Genomic DNA, 13,040 nt, shown 5'->3' with positions numbered 1-13,040 from the left:
TTCCCCCTGACCTGTCAAGCGCTTGGAGTGGAGTGTCCAGAAAAGCGCTATATAAGTGTAAGCAGTTATTATTATTTACGTCACAGAATAGACTGAGGTATTGAGATATAGAGAGACATGTCCTGGGATCCGGAACAAGGGAGACGGAGCGGCCCTATGACGCTGTAAACCTGCGCTTAATCCCATAGGAATACTGCTCTCGACTCCCAGACACAAATGCTGCCTGTTATCTCTGCACTAGTGAGCGGGAAGGGCGCGGAAACTCTGGGGGATCTGTCAGATCTCGTGACGCCGTCGTTGGAAACTTATCTCTGACCTCCTTCTCCCCGCCCAGCCTCCAGCCAGACTGAGGACTGTCAGCGCCTCTTGAGGCTGCTGGGCGTGCCCTACCTGCAGGTGAGCCTCCCTCCTCCTCCTCCTCCTCCTCATCCGGTTGCCATCTCCTGTGCTGCCTCGTCTGTCGCCGTCTTGTCTGGATGCTTGAAGCCCTTTCTCCCTCCTCCTGCCTCTTCCGGCTTCCCTCTCATACGAACGGGACTGGGAGGATCTCTTCTGTAGAGGGGTGCTAAATGGTCCAGGGATCTCACTTGGCTGTTACTAAGGGAGAAGCCGGGGCATCGGCTTCAACCACACGGCTGGGCAGCCTGTTCCCCACCCCTGCCACCCTCTGTGTACAGAAGAGCCTCCTGTCCTGAATGGAGGATCTCACTTGGCTGTTACTGAGGGAGAAGCCAGGGCATCAGCTTAAACCACAGGGCGGGGCGGCTTGTTCCCCACCCCCGCCACCCTCGGTGTACAGAAGAGCCTCCTGTCCTGACTGGAGGAGCTCACCCAGCTGTGTCTGGAGAGAAGCCAGGGTATCGGCTTCAACCACACGGCCGGGCAGCTTGTTCCCCACCCACACCTCCCTCTGTGTACAGTAGAGCCTCCTGTCCTGACTGGAGGAGCTCACCTCGCTGTGTCTGGAGAGAAGCCAGGGTATCGGCTTCAACCACACGGCTGGGCAGCTTGTTCCCCACCCCCACCCCTCTCTGTGTACAGTAGAGCCTCCTGTCCTGACTGGAGGAGCTCACCCAGCTGTGTCCTGAGAGAAGCCAGGGTATCGGCTTCAACCACACGGCTGGGCAGCTTGTTCCCCACCCCCACCACCCTCTGTGTACAGAAGAGCCTCCTGTCCTGCCCTTTAGTTCTGCCTTGGTTCCTCAGTCCCGGTCTGCGTGCTCGTCTCCCTCTCTCCAGGCGCCGGGCGAGGGCGAGGCTCTGTGCGCCCAGCTGGCGAAGGGTGGCCTCGTACACGCCGTGGCCTCAGAGGACATGGACACCCTCGCCTTCGGGGGCTCCCTGCTGGTCCGCCAGCTGAACGCCAGCAAGTCAGGGTGAGAGGAGCAGAGCTGGCAGAGGTCACCTCAACCTTGGTGGGGGGGGGGGTAGAATGATCACTGTGCGTCTCCCAGGTGGGATTACTGGTGCAGAACGATCACTGTGCGTCTCCCAGGTGGGGTTACTGGCGCAGAACGATCACTGTGCGTCTCCCAGGTGGGGTTACTGGCGCAGAATGATCTCTGTGCGTCTCCCAGGTGGGGTTACTGGTGCAGAATGAACACTATGCGTCTCCCAGGTGGGATTACTGGTGCAGAGTGATCGCTGTGCATCTCCCAGGTGGGGTTACTGGTGCAGAACGATCTCTGTGCGTCTCCCAGGTGGGGTTACTGGTGCAGAATGAACACTATGCGTCTCCCAGGTGGGATTACTGGTGCAGAGTGATCGCTGTGCATCTCCCAGGTGGGGTTACTGGTGCAGAACGATCACTGTGCGTCTTCCAGGGTGGGCTGCTGGTACAGAACGATCACTGTGCGTCTCCCAGGTGGGGTTACTGGTGCAGAATGATCACTGTGCGTCTCCCAGGTAGGGCCGCTGGTGCAGAATGATCTCTGTGCGTCTCCCAGGTGGGGTTACTGGTGCAGGAAGATCACTGTGCGTCTCCCAGGTGGGGTTACTGGTGCAGGATGATCACTGTGTGTCTCCCTGGTGGGGTTACTGGTGCAGAACAATCACTTTGCGTCTCCCAGGTGGGGTTACTGGTCCAGAACAATCACTGTGCGTCTCCCAGGTGGGGTTACTGGTGCAGAATGATCTCTGTGCGTCTCCCAGGTGGGGTTACTGGCGCAGAATGAACACTGTGCGTCTCCCAGGTGGGGTTACTGGTGCAGAACGATCACTGTGCGTCTCCCAGGTAGGGCTGCTGGTGCAGAATGATCTCTGTGCGTCTCCCAGGTGGGGCTGCTGGTGCAGGACGATCTCTGTGCGTCTCCCAGGTGGGATTACTGGTGCAGAGCAATCACTGTGCGTCTCCCAGGTGGGGTTACTGGTGCAGAATGAACACTATGCGTCTCCCAGGTGGGGTTACTGGTGCAGAACGATCACTGTGCGTCTCCCAGGTAGGGCTGCTGGTGCAGAATGATCTCTGTGCGTCTCCCAGGTGGGGCTGCTGGTGCAGGACGATCTCTGTGCGTCTCCCAGGTGGGATTACTGGTGCAGAACAATCACTGTGCGTCTCCCAGGTGGGGTTACTGGTGCAGAACGATCACTGTGCGTCTTCCAGGGTGGGCTGCTGGTACAGAACGATCACTGTGCGTCTCCCAGGTGGGGTTACTGGTGCAGAATGAACACTATGCGTCTCCCAGGTGGGGTTACTGGCGCAGAATGATCTCTGTGCGTCTCCCAGGTGGGGTTACTGGTGCAGAATGAACACTGTGTGTCTCCCAGGTGGGGTTACTGGTGCAGAATGAACACTGTGCGTCTCCCAGGTGGGGTTACTGGTGCAGAATGAACACTGTGCGTCTCCCAGGTGGGGTTACTGGCGCAGAACGATCTCTGTGCGTCTCCCAGGTGGGGTTACTGGTGGAGAATGATCACTGTGCGTCTCCCAGGTAGGGCCGCTGGTGCAGAATGATCTCTGTGCGTCTCCCAGGTGGGGTTACTGGTGCAGGAAGATCACTGTGCGTCTCCCAGGTGGGGTTACTGGTGCAGGATGATCACTGTGTGTCTCCCTGGTGGGGTTACTGGTGCAGAACAATCACTTTGCGTCTCCCAGGTGGGGTTACTGGTCCAGAACAATCACTGTGCGTCTCCCAGGTGGGGTTACTGGTGTAGGATGATCACTGTGTGTCTCCTTGGTGGGGTTACTGGTGCAGAACAATCACTTTGCGTCTCCCACGTGGGGTTACTGGTGCAGAACAATCACTGTGCGTCTCCCAGGTGGGGTTACTGGTGCAGAACGATCTCTGTGCGTCTCCCAGGTGGGGTTACTGGCGCAGAATGAACACTGTGCGTCTCCCAGGTGGGGTTACTGGTGCAGAACGATCACTGTGCGTCTCCCAGGTAGGGCTGCTGGTGCAGGACGATCACTGTGCGTCTCCCAGTTGGGGCTGTTGGTACAGAATGATCACTGTGCGTCTCCCAGTTGGGGCTGTTGGTACAGAATGATCACTGTGCGTCTCCCAGGTGGGGCCACTGGCACAGAACGATCTCTGTGCGTCTCCCAGGTGGGGTTACTGGTGGAGAATGATCACTGTGCGTCTCCCAGGTAGGGCCGCTGGTGCAGAATGATCTCTGTGCGTCTTCCAGGTGGGGCTGCTGGTGCAGGACGATCTCTGTGCGTCTCCCAGGTAGGGCTGCTGGTGCAGGACGATCACTGTGTGTCTCCCAGTTGGGGCTGTTGGTACAGAATGATCACTGTGCGTCTCCCAGGTGGGGCCACTGGCACAGAACGATCTCTGTGCGTCTCCCAGGTGGGGTTACTGGTGGAGAATGATCACTGTGCGTCTCCCAGGTAGGGCCGCTGGTGCAGAATGATCTCTGTGCGTCTCCCAGGTGGGGCTGCTGGTGCAGAACGATCGCTGTGCATCTCCCAGGTGGGGTTACTGGTGCACAATAATCACTGTGCGTCTCCCAGGTGGGGCTGCTGGAGCAGGACGATCACAGTGCGTCTCCCAGGTGGGGTTACTGGTGCAGGACGATCACTGTGCGTCTCCCAGTTGGGGCTGTTGGTACAGAATGATCACTGTGCGTCTCCCAGTTGGGGCTGTTGGTACAGAATGATCACTGTGCGTCTCCCAGGTGGGGCCACTGGCACAGAACGATCTCTGTGCGTCTCCCAGGTGGGGTTACTGGCGCAGAATGAACACTGTGCGTCTCCCAGGTAGGGCTGCTGGTGCAGGACGATCACTGTGCATCTCCCAGGTGGGGTTACTGGTGGAGAATGATCACTGTGCGTCTCCCAGGTAGGGCCGCTGGTGCAGAATGATCTCTGTGCGTCTCCCAGGTGGGGCTGCTGGTGCAGGAAGATCACTGTGCGTCTCCCAGGTGGGGTTACTGGTGCAGGATGATCACTGTGCGTCTCCCAGGTGGGGTTACTGGTGGAGAATGATCACTGTGCGTCTCCCAGGTAGGGCCGCTGGTGCAGAATGATCTCTGTGCGTCTCCCAGGTGGGGTTACTGGTGGAGAATGATCACTGTGCGTCTCCCAGGTAGGGCCGCTGGTGCAGAATGATCTCTGTGCGTCTCCCAGGTGGGGTTACTGGTGCAGGAAGATCACTGTGCGTCTCCCAGGTGGGGTTACTGGTGCAGGATGATCACTGTGCGTCTCCCAGGGGGGGTTACTGGTGCAGAACAATCACTGTGCGTCTCCCAGGTGGGGTTACTGGTGCAGGATGATCACTGTGTGTCTCCTTGGTGGGGTTACTGGTGCAGAACAATCACTTTGCGTCTCCCACGTGGGGTTACTGGTGCAGAACAATCACTGTGCGTCTCCCAGGTGGGGTTACTGGTGCAGAACGATCTCTGTGCGTCTCCCAGGTGGGGTTACTGGCGCAGAATGAACACTGTGCGTCTCCCAGGTGGGGTTACTGGTGCAGAACGATCACTGTGCGTCTCCCAGGTAGGGCTGCTGGTGCAGGACGATCACTGTGCGTCTCCCAGTTGGGGCTGTTGGTACAGAATGATCACTGTGCGTCTCCCAGTTGGGGCTGTTGGTACAGAATGATCACTGTGCGTCTCCCAGGTGGGGCCACTGGCACAGAACGATCTCTGTGCGTCTCCCAGGTGGGGTTACTGGTGGAGAATGATCACTGTGCGTCTCCCAGGTAGGGCCGCTGGTGCAGAATGATCTCTGTGCGTCTTCCAGGTGGGGCTGCTGGTGCAGGACGATCTCTGTGCGTCTCCCAGGTAGGGCTGCTGGTGCAGGACGATCACTGTGTGTCTCCCAGTTGGGGCTGTTGGTACAGAATGATCACTGTGCGTCTCCCAGGTGGGGCCACTGGCACAGAACGATCTCTGTGCGTCTCCCAGGTGGGGTTACTGGTGGAGAATGATCACTGTGCGTCTCCCAGGTAGGGCCGCTGGTGCAGAATGATCTCTGTGCGTCTCCCAGGTGGGGCTGCTGGTGCAGAACGATCGCTGTGCATCTCCCAGGTGGGGTTACTGGTGCACAATAATCACTGTGCGTCTCCCAGGTGGGGCTGCTGGAGCAGGACGATCACAGTGCGTCTCCCAGGTGGGGTTACTGGTGCAGGACGATCACTGTGCGTCTCCCAGTTGGGGCTGTTGGTACAGAATGATCACTGTGCGTCTCCCAGTTGGGGCTGTTGGTACAGAATGATCACTGTGCGTCTCCCAGGGTGGGTTACTGGTGCAGAGTGATCGCTGTGCGTCTCCCAGGTGGGGCCACTGGCACAGAACGATCTCTGTGCGTCTCCCAGGTGGGGTTACTGGCGCAGAATGAACACTGTGCGTCTCCCAGGTAGGGCTGCTGGTGCAGGACGATCACTGTGCATCTCCCAGGTGGGGTTACTGGTGGAGAATGATCACTGTGCGTCTCCCAGGTAGGGCCGCTGGTGCAGAATGATCTCTGTGCGTCTCCCAGGTGGGGCTGCTGGTGCAGGACGATCACTGTGCGTCTCCCAGGTGGGGTTACTGGTGCAGGACGATCTCTGTGCGTCTCCCAGGTGGGATTACTGGTGCAGAACAATCACTGTGCGTCTCCCAGGTGGGATTACTGGTGCAGAACAATCACTGTGCGTCTCCCAGGTGGGGTTACTGGTGCAGAATGATCTCTGCGCGTCTCCCAGGTGGGGCTGCTGGTGCAGAATGATCTCTGTGCGTCTCCCAGGTGGGGCTGCTGGTGCAGAATGATCTCTGTGCGTCTCCCAGGTGGGGTTACTGGTGGAGATCGATCTCTGTGCGTCTCTCAGGTGGGGTTACTGGTGCAGAACGATCACTGTGCGTCTCCCAGGGTGGGTTACTGGTGCAGAACGATCACTGTGCGTCTCCCAGGGTGGGCTGCTGGTACAGAACGATCACTGTGCGTCTCCCAGGTGGTGTTACTGGTGCAGAACGATCACTGTGTGTCTCCCAGGGGGGGCTGCTGGTACAGAACGATCACTGTGCGTCTCCCAGGTGGTGTTACTGGTGCAGAACGATCACTCGGCCAGCGCAGTTGTGTTTCCTGCCTGATTCCTCCCTCTCTCTGTCTCTCAGTGAAGTGGTGGAGTATTCCCTCCCCAAGGTGCTGGAAATCCTGGGACTGACTCAGGAGCAGGTGAGCACAGAAGGAAGTTTCTCCTGCCTTATAATTTCGTTTCGGCTTCTGTTGAAACAGGAAGAAACGAATTCCAGGTCTGTCCGGAAAGCAGGAACCCTTTTCTAACCAGTCAGCTGGACTGTACGTGCTTTGAATCCAAGTCTTCTCATTCTCATTAGCCGGCAGCTATATCACCCTGCAGCCCCCCCCACTGGAGCTCAGTAGGTGTGAGCCTGGCCAGTACCTGGAGGGGAGACCTCCTGGGAAAAACTAAGGTTGCTGCTGGAAGAGGTGTTAGTGGGGCCAGCAGGGGGCGCTCTCACCCTGCGGTCCGGGTGGGTCCTGATGCCCCAGTATAGTGACGGGGGACACTGGACTGTAAACAGGCGCCGTCCTTCGGAGGAGACGTCAAACCGAGGTCCTGACTCTGCGGGCTCATTAACAATCCCGGGGTGTCTCTGGAAAAGAGTAGGGGTGTAACCCCAGTGTCCTGGCCTCATTCCCCCCCTGGCCTTTACCCATCATGGCCTCCTAATCACCCCCCCTCTCTGAACTGGCTCCATCCCTCTGCTCTCCTCCCCACTGAGAGCTGCTGTGTGCTGAGCGGACTGGAGCATCATCCAGGTGGGGCTGCACACTGGTGGGGGTAGTGGGATCCCCCATGACCTGTAAAGCACTTTGAGTGGAGTGTCCAGAAAAGAGTTATATAGGTGTAAGCAATTATTATTATTATTATTATTATTAGTGGAAGAGGCCATTTGGCACCTTAGACTGTAGTAGTTAGTAATTCATTGATTACAAGGATCTCACCCAGCTGTGTCTGGAGAGGAGCCAGGGTATCGGCTTCAACCACAGGGCTGGGCAGCTTGTTCCCCACCCCCACCCCCCTCTTTGTACAGAAGAGCCTCCTGTCCTGACTGGAGGAGCTCACCCAGCTGTGTCTGGAGAGAAGCCAGGGTATCGGCTTCAACAGCAGGGACCGCGCAGCTTGTTCCCCACCCCCGCCACCCTTGGTGTGAAGTGCCGTGCCTCCTCAGCTCAGAGCGTCCGACCGAGCACCTTATCTGCCGCTCGCTGTCTCCTCCAGTTCGTGGACCTGTGCATCCTCCTGGGCTGCGACTTCTGCGAGAAGATCCGAGGCCTGGGCCCACGCAAAGCCCTGGACTTGATCCGGAAGCACAAGACCATCGAGAACGTCGTCCTTCACATCAACAGGGAGGTACGAAGCAGGGCAGGATCTGATTGTCCCCGGCAGGCTTCCGTAGGAGGAAGCCATCTTGGCTCAAACCCGTGAGCTATGATGAGCCAAAATGGCTACTAGTGAGCCAGACAGTTGTCATAATAATAATAATAATAATAATTGCTTACACTTATATAGCGCTTTTCTGTGTGCAGCATCCACCTGGTTAAGTTAAGATGGATAGATACTTTATTAATCCCGTGAGGGAAACTGCAGGAAATTAAGACGAGGCATGTGTTGTGAAGTGACTTTAAAAGACAGCTAAGCCATTAAAGGGGTGGAAGAGAAGATAGAAAGGTGTTTGGGTAAAGAAACAAGGAAAAAGAAAGGTCCTGTGTGTTTATATTAAACGCTTGGCGACATTGGTACAGTCCTGCCCAGTTAGCACTGGGAGAAATGGCTGAGGGGTGGAAGACATTGAAGCAGCATCTGCTGGCATCCAGTAGGTGTTGTAGCTGTCAGGCAAGGGAGGTGGGATCTTGAACGTTTCTGAGGTGCCTTAGGTTAAGGAATTGGGTCCACTTCACTTGGCCATATGTGTTGAACATCAAGAAGGTAACAAACAAGAAGTGGTCTTTTGGACCACTTGGTTGCTTGGTTACCAAGTGACCCAAGGAGCGACATCCAGTCCGATACCCATCTGCCTTTGTGCTAATCTTCCCTCCACCCCCATCATTTCCTGTTGGTGTCCCAGTGCCTATTGGCGCCAGCAGCCGTTTCCCAGCTGCAACTCCCAGCTGGCAGCCCCACTGGAGCCCAGCAGGTGTGAGCCTGGTCATTACCTGGAGGGGAAACCTCCTGGGAAAAACTAAGGTTGCTGCTGGGAGAGGTGTGAGTGGGGCCAGCAGGGGGCGCTCTCACCCTGCGGTCTGTGTGGGTCCTAATGCCCCAGTATAGTGACGGGGGACACTGGACTGTAAACAGGCGCCGTCCTTCGGATGAGACGTAAAACCGAGGTCCTGACTCTCTGTGCTCATTAACAATCCCAGGGCGTCTCTCAAAAAAGAGTAGGGGTATAACCCCGGCGTCCTGGCCAAATTTCCCATTGGCCCTTACCAATCATGGCCTCCCAATAATCCCCCCTCTCTGAACTGGCTTCATCCCTCTGCTCTCCTCTCCACTGAGAGCTGCTGTGTGGGGAGCGTTCTGGCGCACTATGGCTGCCGTCGCATCATCCAGGTGGGGGCTGCACATTGGTAGCGGTAGTGGGATTTCCCATGACCTGTACAGCGCTTTGAGTGGAGTGTCCAGAAAAGCGCTATAGAAGTGTAAGCAATTATTATAATTATTATTGGTGAATTCGGTGTGCATGTGACCCGCGTTTCCCCTCTCCCCCCCTCAGGTACACCCCATCCCGCTGTGCTGGAAATACCAGGAAGCCCGCAGCCTCTTCCTGGAGACGGCGGGGTGCGACGGGGGCGGTCAGGCCCTGAGCTGGACGGAGCCGGACGAGGAGGGGCTGGTGACCTTTCTGTGCCGCGAGAGACACATGAAGTGGGTCTGTCTCCTTGCGTGTAGCTTAAATGTTCTTTTCAGAAACGACAGGGGAGCCCCGTCCCGTCCTGTAGTATACTGTTTTAGGAAGACTTATCATAATAATTTCTTACACTTATGTAGCACTTTTCTGGACACTCCACTCAAAGCGCTTTAGAGGTAATGAGGAATCCCACTGCTACCACCAATGTGTAGCCCCACATTTGGATGATGGGACAGCAGCCATAATGTGCCAGTACTCTCAGCACACAGCAGCTCTCAGTGGGGAGGAGAGCAGAGGGATGAAGCCAGTTCAGAGAGGGGGGTTATTAGGAGGCCATGATGGGTAAAGGCCAAGGGGCAAATTTGGCCAGGACGCCAAGGTTAGGGTTAGTTTTGATGGGCTGAATTGTGTATGGGTGTCATCAGCTTTTCGGATGTTCTTCAGCTAACTGGACGGCCATCGATTTGTAAGATATAAGTAATAAACCTTACACTTATATAGCGCTGTTCTGGACACTCCACCCAAAGCACTTTACAGGTAACGGGGAATCCCACTACCGCCACCAATGTGCAGCCCCCACCTGGATGATGCGACGGCAGCCATAGTGCGCCAGAATGCTCCCCACACAGCAGCTCTCAGTGGGGAGGAGAACAGAGTGATGAAGCCAATTCAAATGCATCATGGGGGGGCAGCACAGTGGCGCAGAGGTGGGTTCAGTTCCGGCCCCGAGGTCCTGTCTGTGTTGCGTTTGCATGTTCTCCTCGGGTTTGTGTAGGTTCTCCCCCCCCACAATCCAAAGACACGCTGGTAGGTTACTTGGCCTCGGGGGGAATTGGACCAGCTGTGAAGGTGTGTATGCGACTGCCTGCCCTGCGATAGACTGGTGTCCTGCCCGGGGTGTACCCTGCCTTTTCGCCGCGGTGCTTGCTGGGATAGACTCCAGCTCCCCTCCACAAGCTGGAATTTGGAAAACGAATGGACAGACAGTTTATTCATCGGGTCAAGTCTCTTGAAGTTTAAGAGACGGTCAGCGAGGGCTGTTAGCATAAGGTGGGGTTTACTGACATCTCACCAGGTCAACGGTAGGCAGGCAGAGGTCATCCGGGCTGAGCTGCTGCCTCCAAAACTGCTGTTCTCCTCGGCTCACAGCGTGTGGAAAGCAGAAGCAGACCACTCTCTCCGAGTTCTGTAGCTAAACTTCAACATGAGGTGGTCCCCCCGAAAAGGCGGGTCCCAGGCAGTTCTCTTCCTCCAATTGGTCAGATGACAAAGGATGGCAGGTCACCCCTCCCACTGTATTCTGGGTAATGTAGTTCAGAACTGCCATCTTGGCTCAGCCACAAGAGGTGAAAGGCAAGAGGAGAAGTCATAACTGAGCCTTTGGAGTGGCTCTTGCTGTAACGGTGCTCACTCAGAGCACAGCTGGAGCTCTGTGACACCAGACAGGCGGAGAAACTGGGGGTGCATCGGGGTAACTGGTATCCCGCAGTTGATGGGTTCAAAAGCTAACCTGAGCTCGTCTTGGATTCTAAACGCCTTTTCAGTAAGCTCCTGCAACAGATGCTCTGCTCTCTTCCTTCGGCCGCAGAAGTCCTGGGGAAGCCTGTTTCCTAGTTTTTAACATCACTCGGCCAATCGCCTTCCACCAATTGGTCAGGTGGTAGAGGATGGCGGGTCCCCCCCCCCCCCCGTGGTGTATTCTGGGTAATGTAGTCCAGACAGGATTTGCCATCTGGCCCAGCCGCCAACCCACCCGCGCGTGTCGCCGACAGGGAGGAGAGGGTGCGGAGGCGGCTGGAGAGGTTTCGCGCCGGCCTGCTGGAACGCGAGACGGAGCGGGAGGAGGTGGGGGGCGGGCCGGCGGGCCGGCAGACGTCGCTGACCCAGTTCTTCAGGGTGACCCGCCGGCGACAGGTGAGGCACGGCTGACGTCTTCCTCTTCCTCTTCCTCTGGCGGCCCAGACGCACAGATCCCCTGGGAGTGCAGCCCGGCGTGGCCGCTGAATCTCTTGAGCCCCACTGATTAGGGGGGGGGGGGGTGACGCCCCCTATGGGGCCCAGACAGTCGCTGCACTCTTGCCGTAGCCTCGAACCCGGGATTCCTGAAGCGTCGCACGTTACGACATCATTAGCTTGCTGAAGGGGGCTTAAGAGGTTTTAACAAAACGGGGCAGGGTTTACTGTCTCTGTAAGAAGGAGGGAGGTGGGGCTCACCGTGCTGGTGTCCAACCAACTCTGTGGCAGACCCTCGGGCTCGCAGCACAGGACTTGATTGGTCACGTCTGCGCTGGCGGCCAATATCTGCGTCTTCTTTGTTCCCCCCCGGCAGGCTCCCGACGCAGAGGAAGCAGAGGGCAGCTGTAAGAAGCCCAGGGCCCAGTGACGCAGGAAGTGGGTTTAAGCGGCGCCAGGTCCGCGGTCCCAGCACGGCAGCGCCGACCTCTCGTGGTCCCGGCTGTGGGCCGTGGCCGGTGTGCTGGACCTGGGACCCGCGGATGCACTGCCGTCGGCGGCCTCCTGGATTGCACCTTTCGGCGTCGGGTACTGCTGGACAGGGACAGGGAGGGGGGGGGGGACTTGTGCTGCCACCTAGTGGTCGGACGCGGAACTGCTGGTGTGCCTCCTCCGCAGTGTTTCTCTCTCTCTCTCCTTTTGACGGGACCTTTCCTCTCTTGATTCCACACAAATAAAGTAGGAATGTGAGGAATCTAGGGCTGAGAAAATCGGGGACACGGAGAAGGTGTCCAGCTCTGTAGTTGAGACTGAGCCCATATATTCGAAACGCTTGGCCGACTGGGGGTTTCTGTTTGTTTTCTACTGAAAAAGGCTTAAAAGGTTTATTTTGAGATTAAAACGCCCTTTGACAAGCCAGGTGTAAAAGGGGATGAGTTCTTTCGCTGCTCAGGAGGAGCTGAAGAGAAAATCTGAAAAGATCGATTTAAAATTGAAGATCAGTTGTAGCTGAAAGCTGTAGCTGACACTGGGGTGAGACACTGGAGGTCAAATAACCCCTAGGGCACAGGCCACTAAAGATCCTATGACTCCTGGAGCATGGGGCAATAAAGGTCTAGTGACCCCTGGGGCTTGGGGCAATAAAGGTCAGGTGCCCCCCCTGGGACTCAGCAGAGGGAATCACACAGACCTGGTCAGCGAGAGGAGCAGGAGGGGGGATGAGGGAGTCAGGAAGGTGATGAAGACCAAGTCTGAGAGAACTGGAGCAGCAGTCATCATCATCATCATCACCAACGCCTTCATCTACTAAAGAGTAGGGGTGTAACCCCGGCGTCCTGGCCAAATTTCCCATTGGCCCTTACCCATCATGGCCTCCTAATAACCCCCCTCTCTGAACTGGCTTCATCCCTCTGCTCTCCTCCCCACTGAGAGCTGCTGTGTGGGGAGCGTTCTGGTGCACTATGGCTGCCGTCGCATCATCCAGGTGGGGGCTACACATTGGTGGCGGTAGTGGGATTCCCCCATGACCTGTAAGGTAATCAGTTATTATGATTATTCATCACCCTCCTCATCCTCACACAGAAAAACTGTATCTTTTGTTTCCTCTGACCTCCGACCAGGAAGTCGCTCCCTGAGGAGGAAGAGTATTGACTGTATTGACTCCTCCGGGCTCTGGGGTTTATTAGTCCAGACTGTGTGACATTTAATCACCGCCTGACTGACCGGGGACGTGACGAGGCAGTCATACCTTTTAAGAGGAAATATAAAACTTGACAAATAGAGTTGATTAA

The 13,040-nt window shown here is 56.7% G+C and overlaps 2 protein-coding genes and 1 long non-coding RNA gene across 7 annotated transcripts in view; 1 reads left to right on the top strand and 2 right to left on the bottom strand.

Moving 5' to 3' along the window:
• LOC148662603 (putative flap endonuclease 1 homolog) overlaps window positions 1–12,164 on the top strand; it is a 52,241-nt gene extending 40,077 nt beyond the window's left edge. The window contains exons 5-11 of one of the 5 annotated variants that reach the window (XM_088632268.1): window positions 335–396; window positions 1,240–1,376; window positions 6,538–6,598; window positions 7,668–7,799; window positions 9,163–9,314; window positions 11,070–11,211; window positions 11,627–11,818. In XM_088632268.1, the coding sequence (XP_088488394.1) occupies window positions 335–396; window positions 1,240–1,376; window positions 6,538–6,598; window positions 7,668–7,799; window positions 9,163–9,314; window positions 11,070–11,211; window positions 11,627–11,680 (740 nt within the window). In that variant the 3' untranslated portion in view covers window positions 11,681–11,818. Of the gene's footprint in view, window positions 1–334; window positions 397–1,239; window positions 1,377–6,537; window positions 6,599–7,667; window positions 7,800–9,162; window positions 9,319–11,069; window positions 11,212–11,626 lie in introns of all 5 variants that reach the window. The other 4 variants (XM_088632269.1, XM_088632266.1, XM_088632267.1 and 1 more) reach the window with 4 other exon arrangements.
• LOC148662594 (uncharacterized) overlaps window positions 1–13,040 on the bottom strand; it is a 197,095-nt gene that overhangs the window by 31,654 nt on the left and 152,401 nt on the right. The gene's annotated exons all lie outside the window — the stretch shown is intronic.
• LOC148662595 (globoside alpha-1,3-N-acetylgalactosaminyltransferase 1-like) overlaps window positions 1–13,040 on the bottom strand; it is a 167,789-nt gene that overhangs the window by 12,246 nt on the left and 142,503 nt on the right. The window lies entirely within an intron of this gene.

Source organism: Lepisosteus platostomus, chromosome 5, assembly GCF_059453375.1.
Source record: "Lepisosteus platostomus isolate fLepPlt1 chromosome 5, fLepPlt1.hap1, whole genome shotgun sequence".
In the NCBI taxonomy this organism is placed as follows: Eukaryota; Metazoa; Chordata; class Actinopteri; order Semionotiformes; family Lepisosteidae; genus Lepisosteus; species Lepisosteus platostomus.
This window is presented reverse-complemented; position numbering and strand designations above follow the sequence as displayed.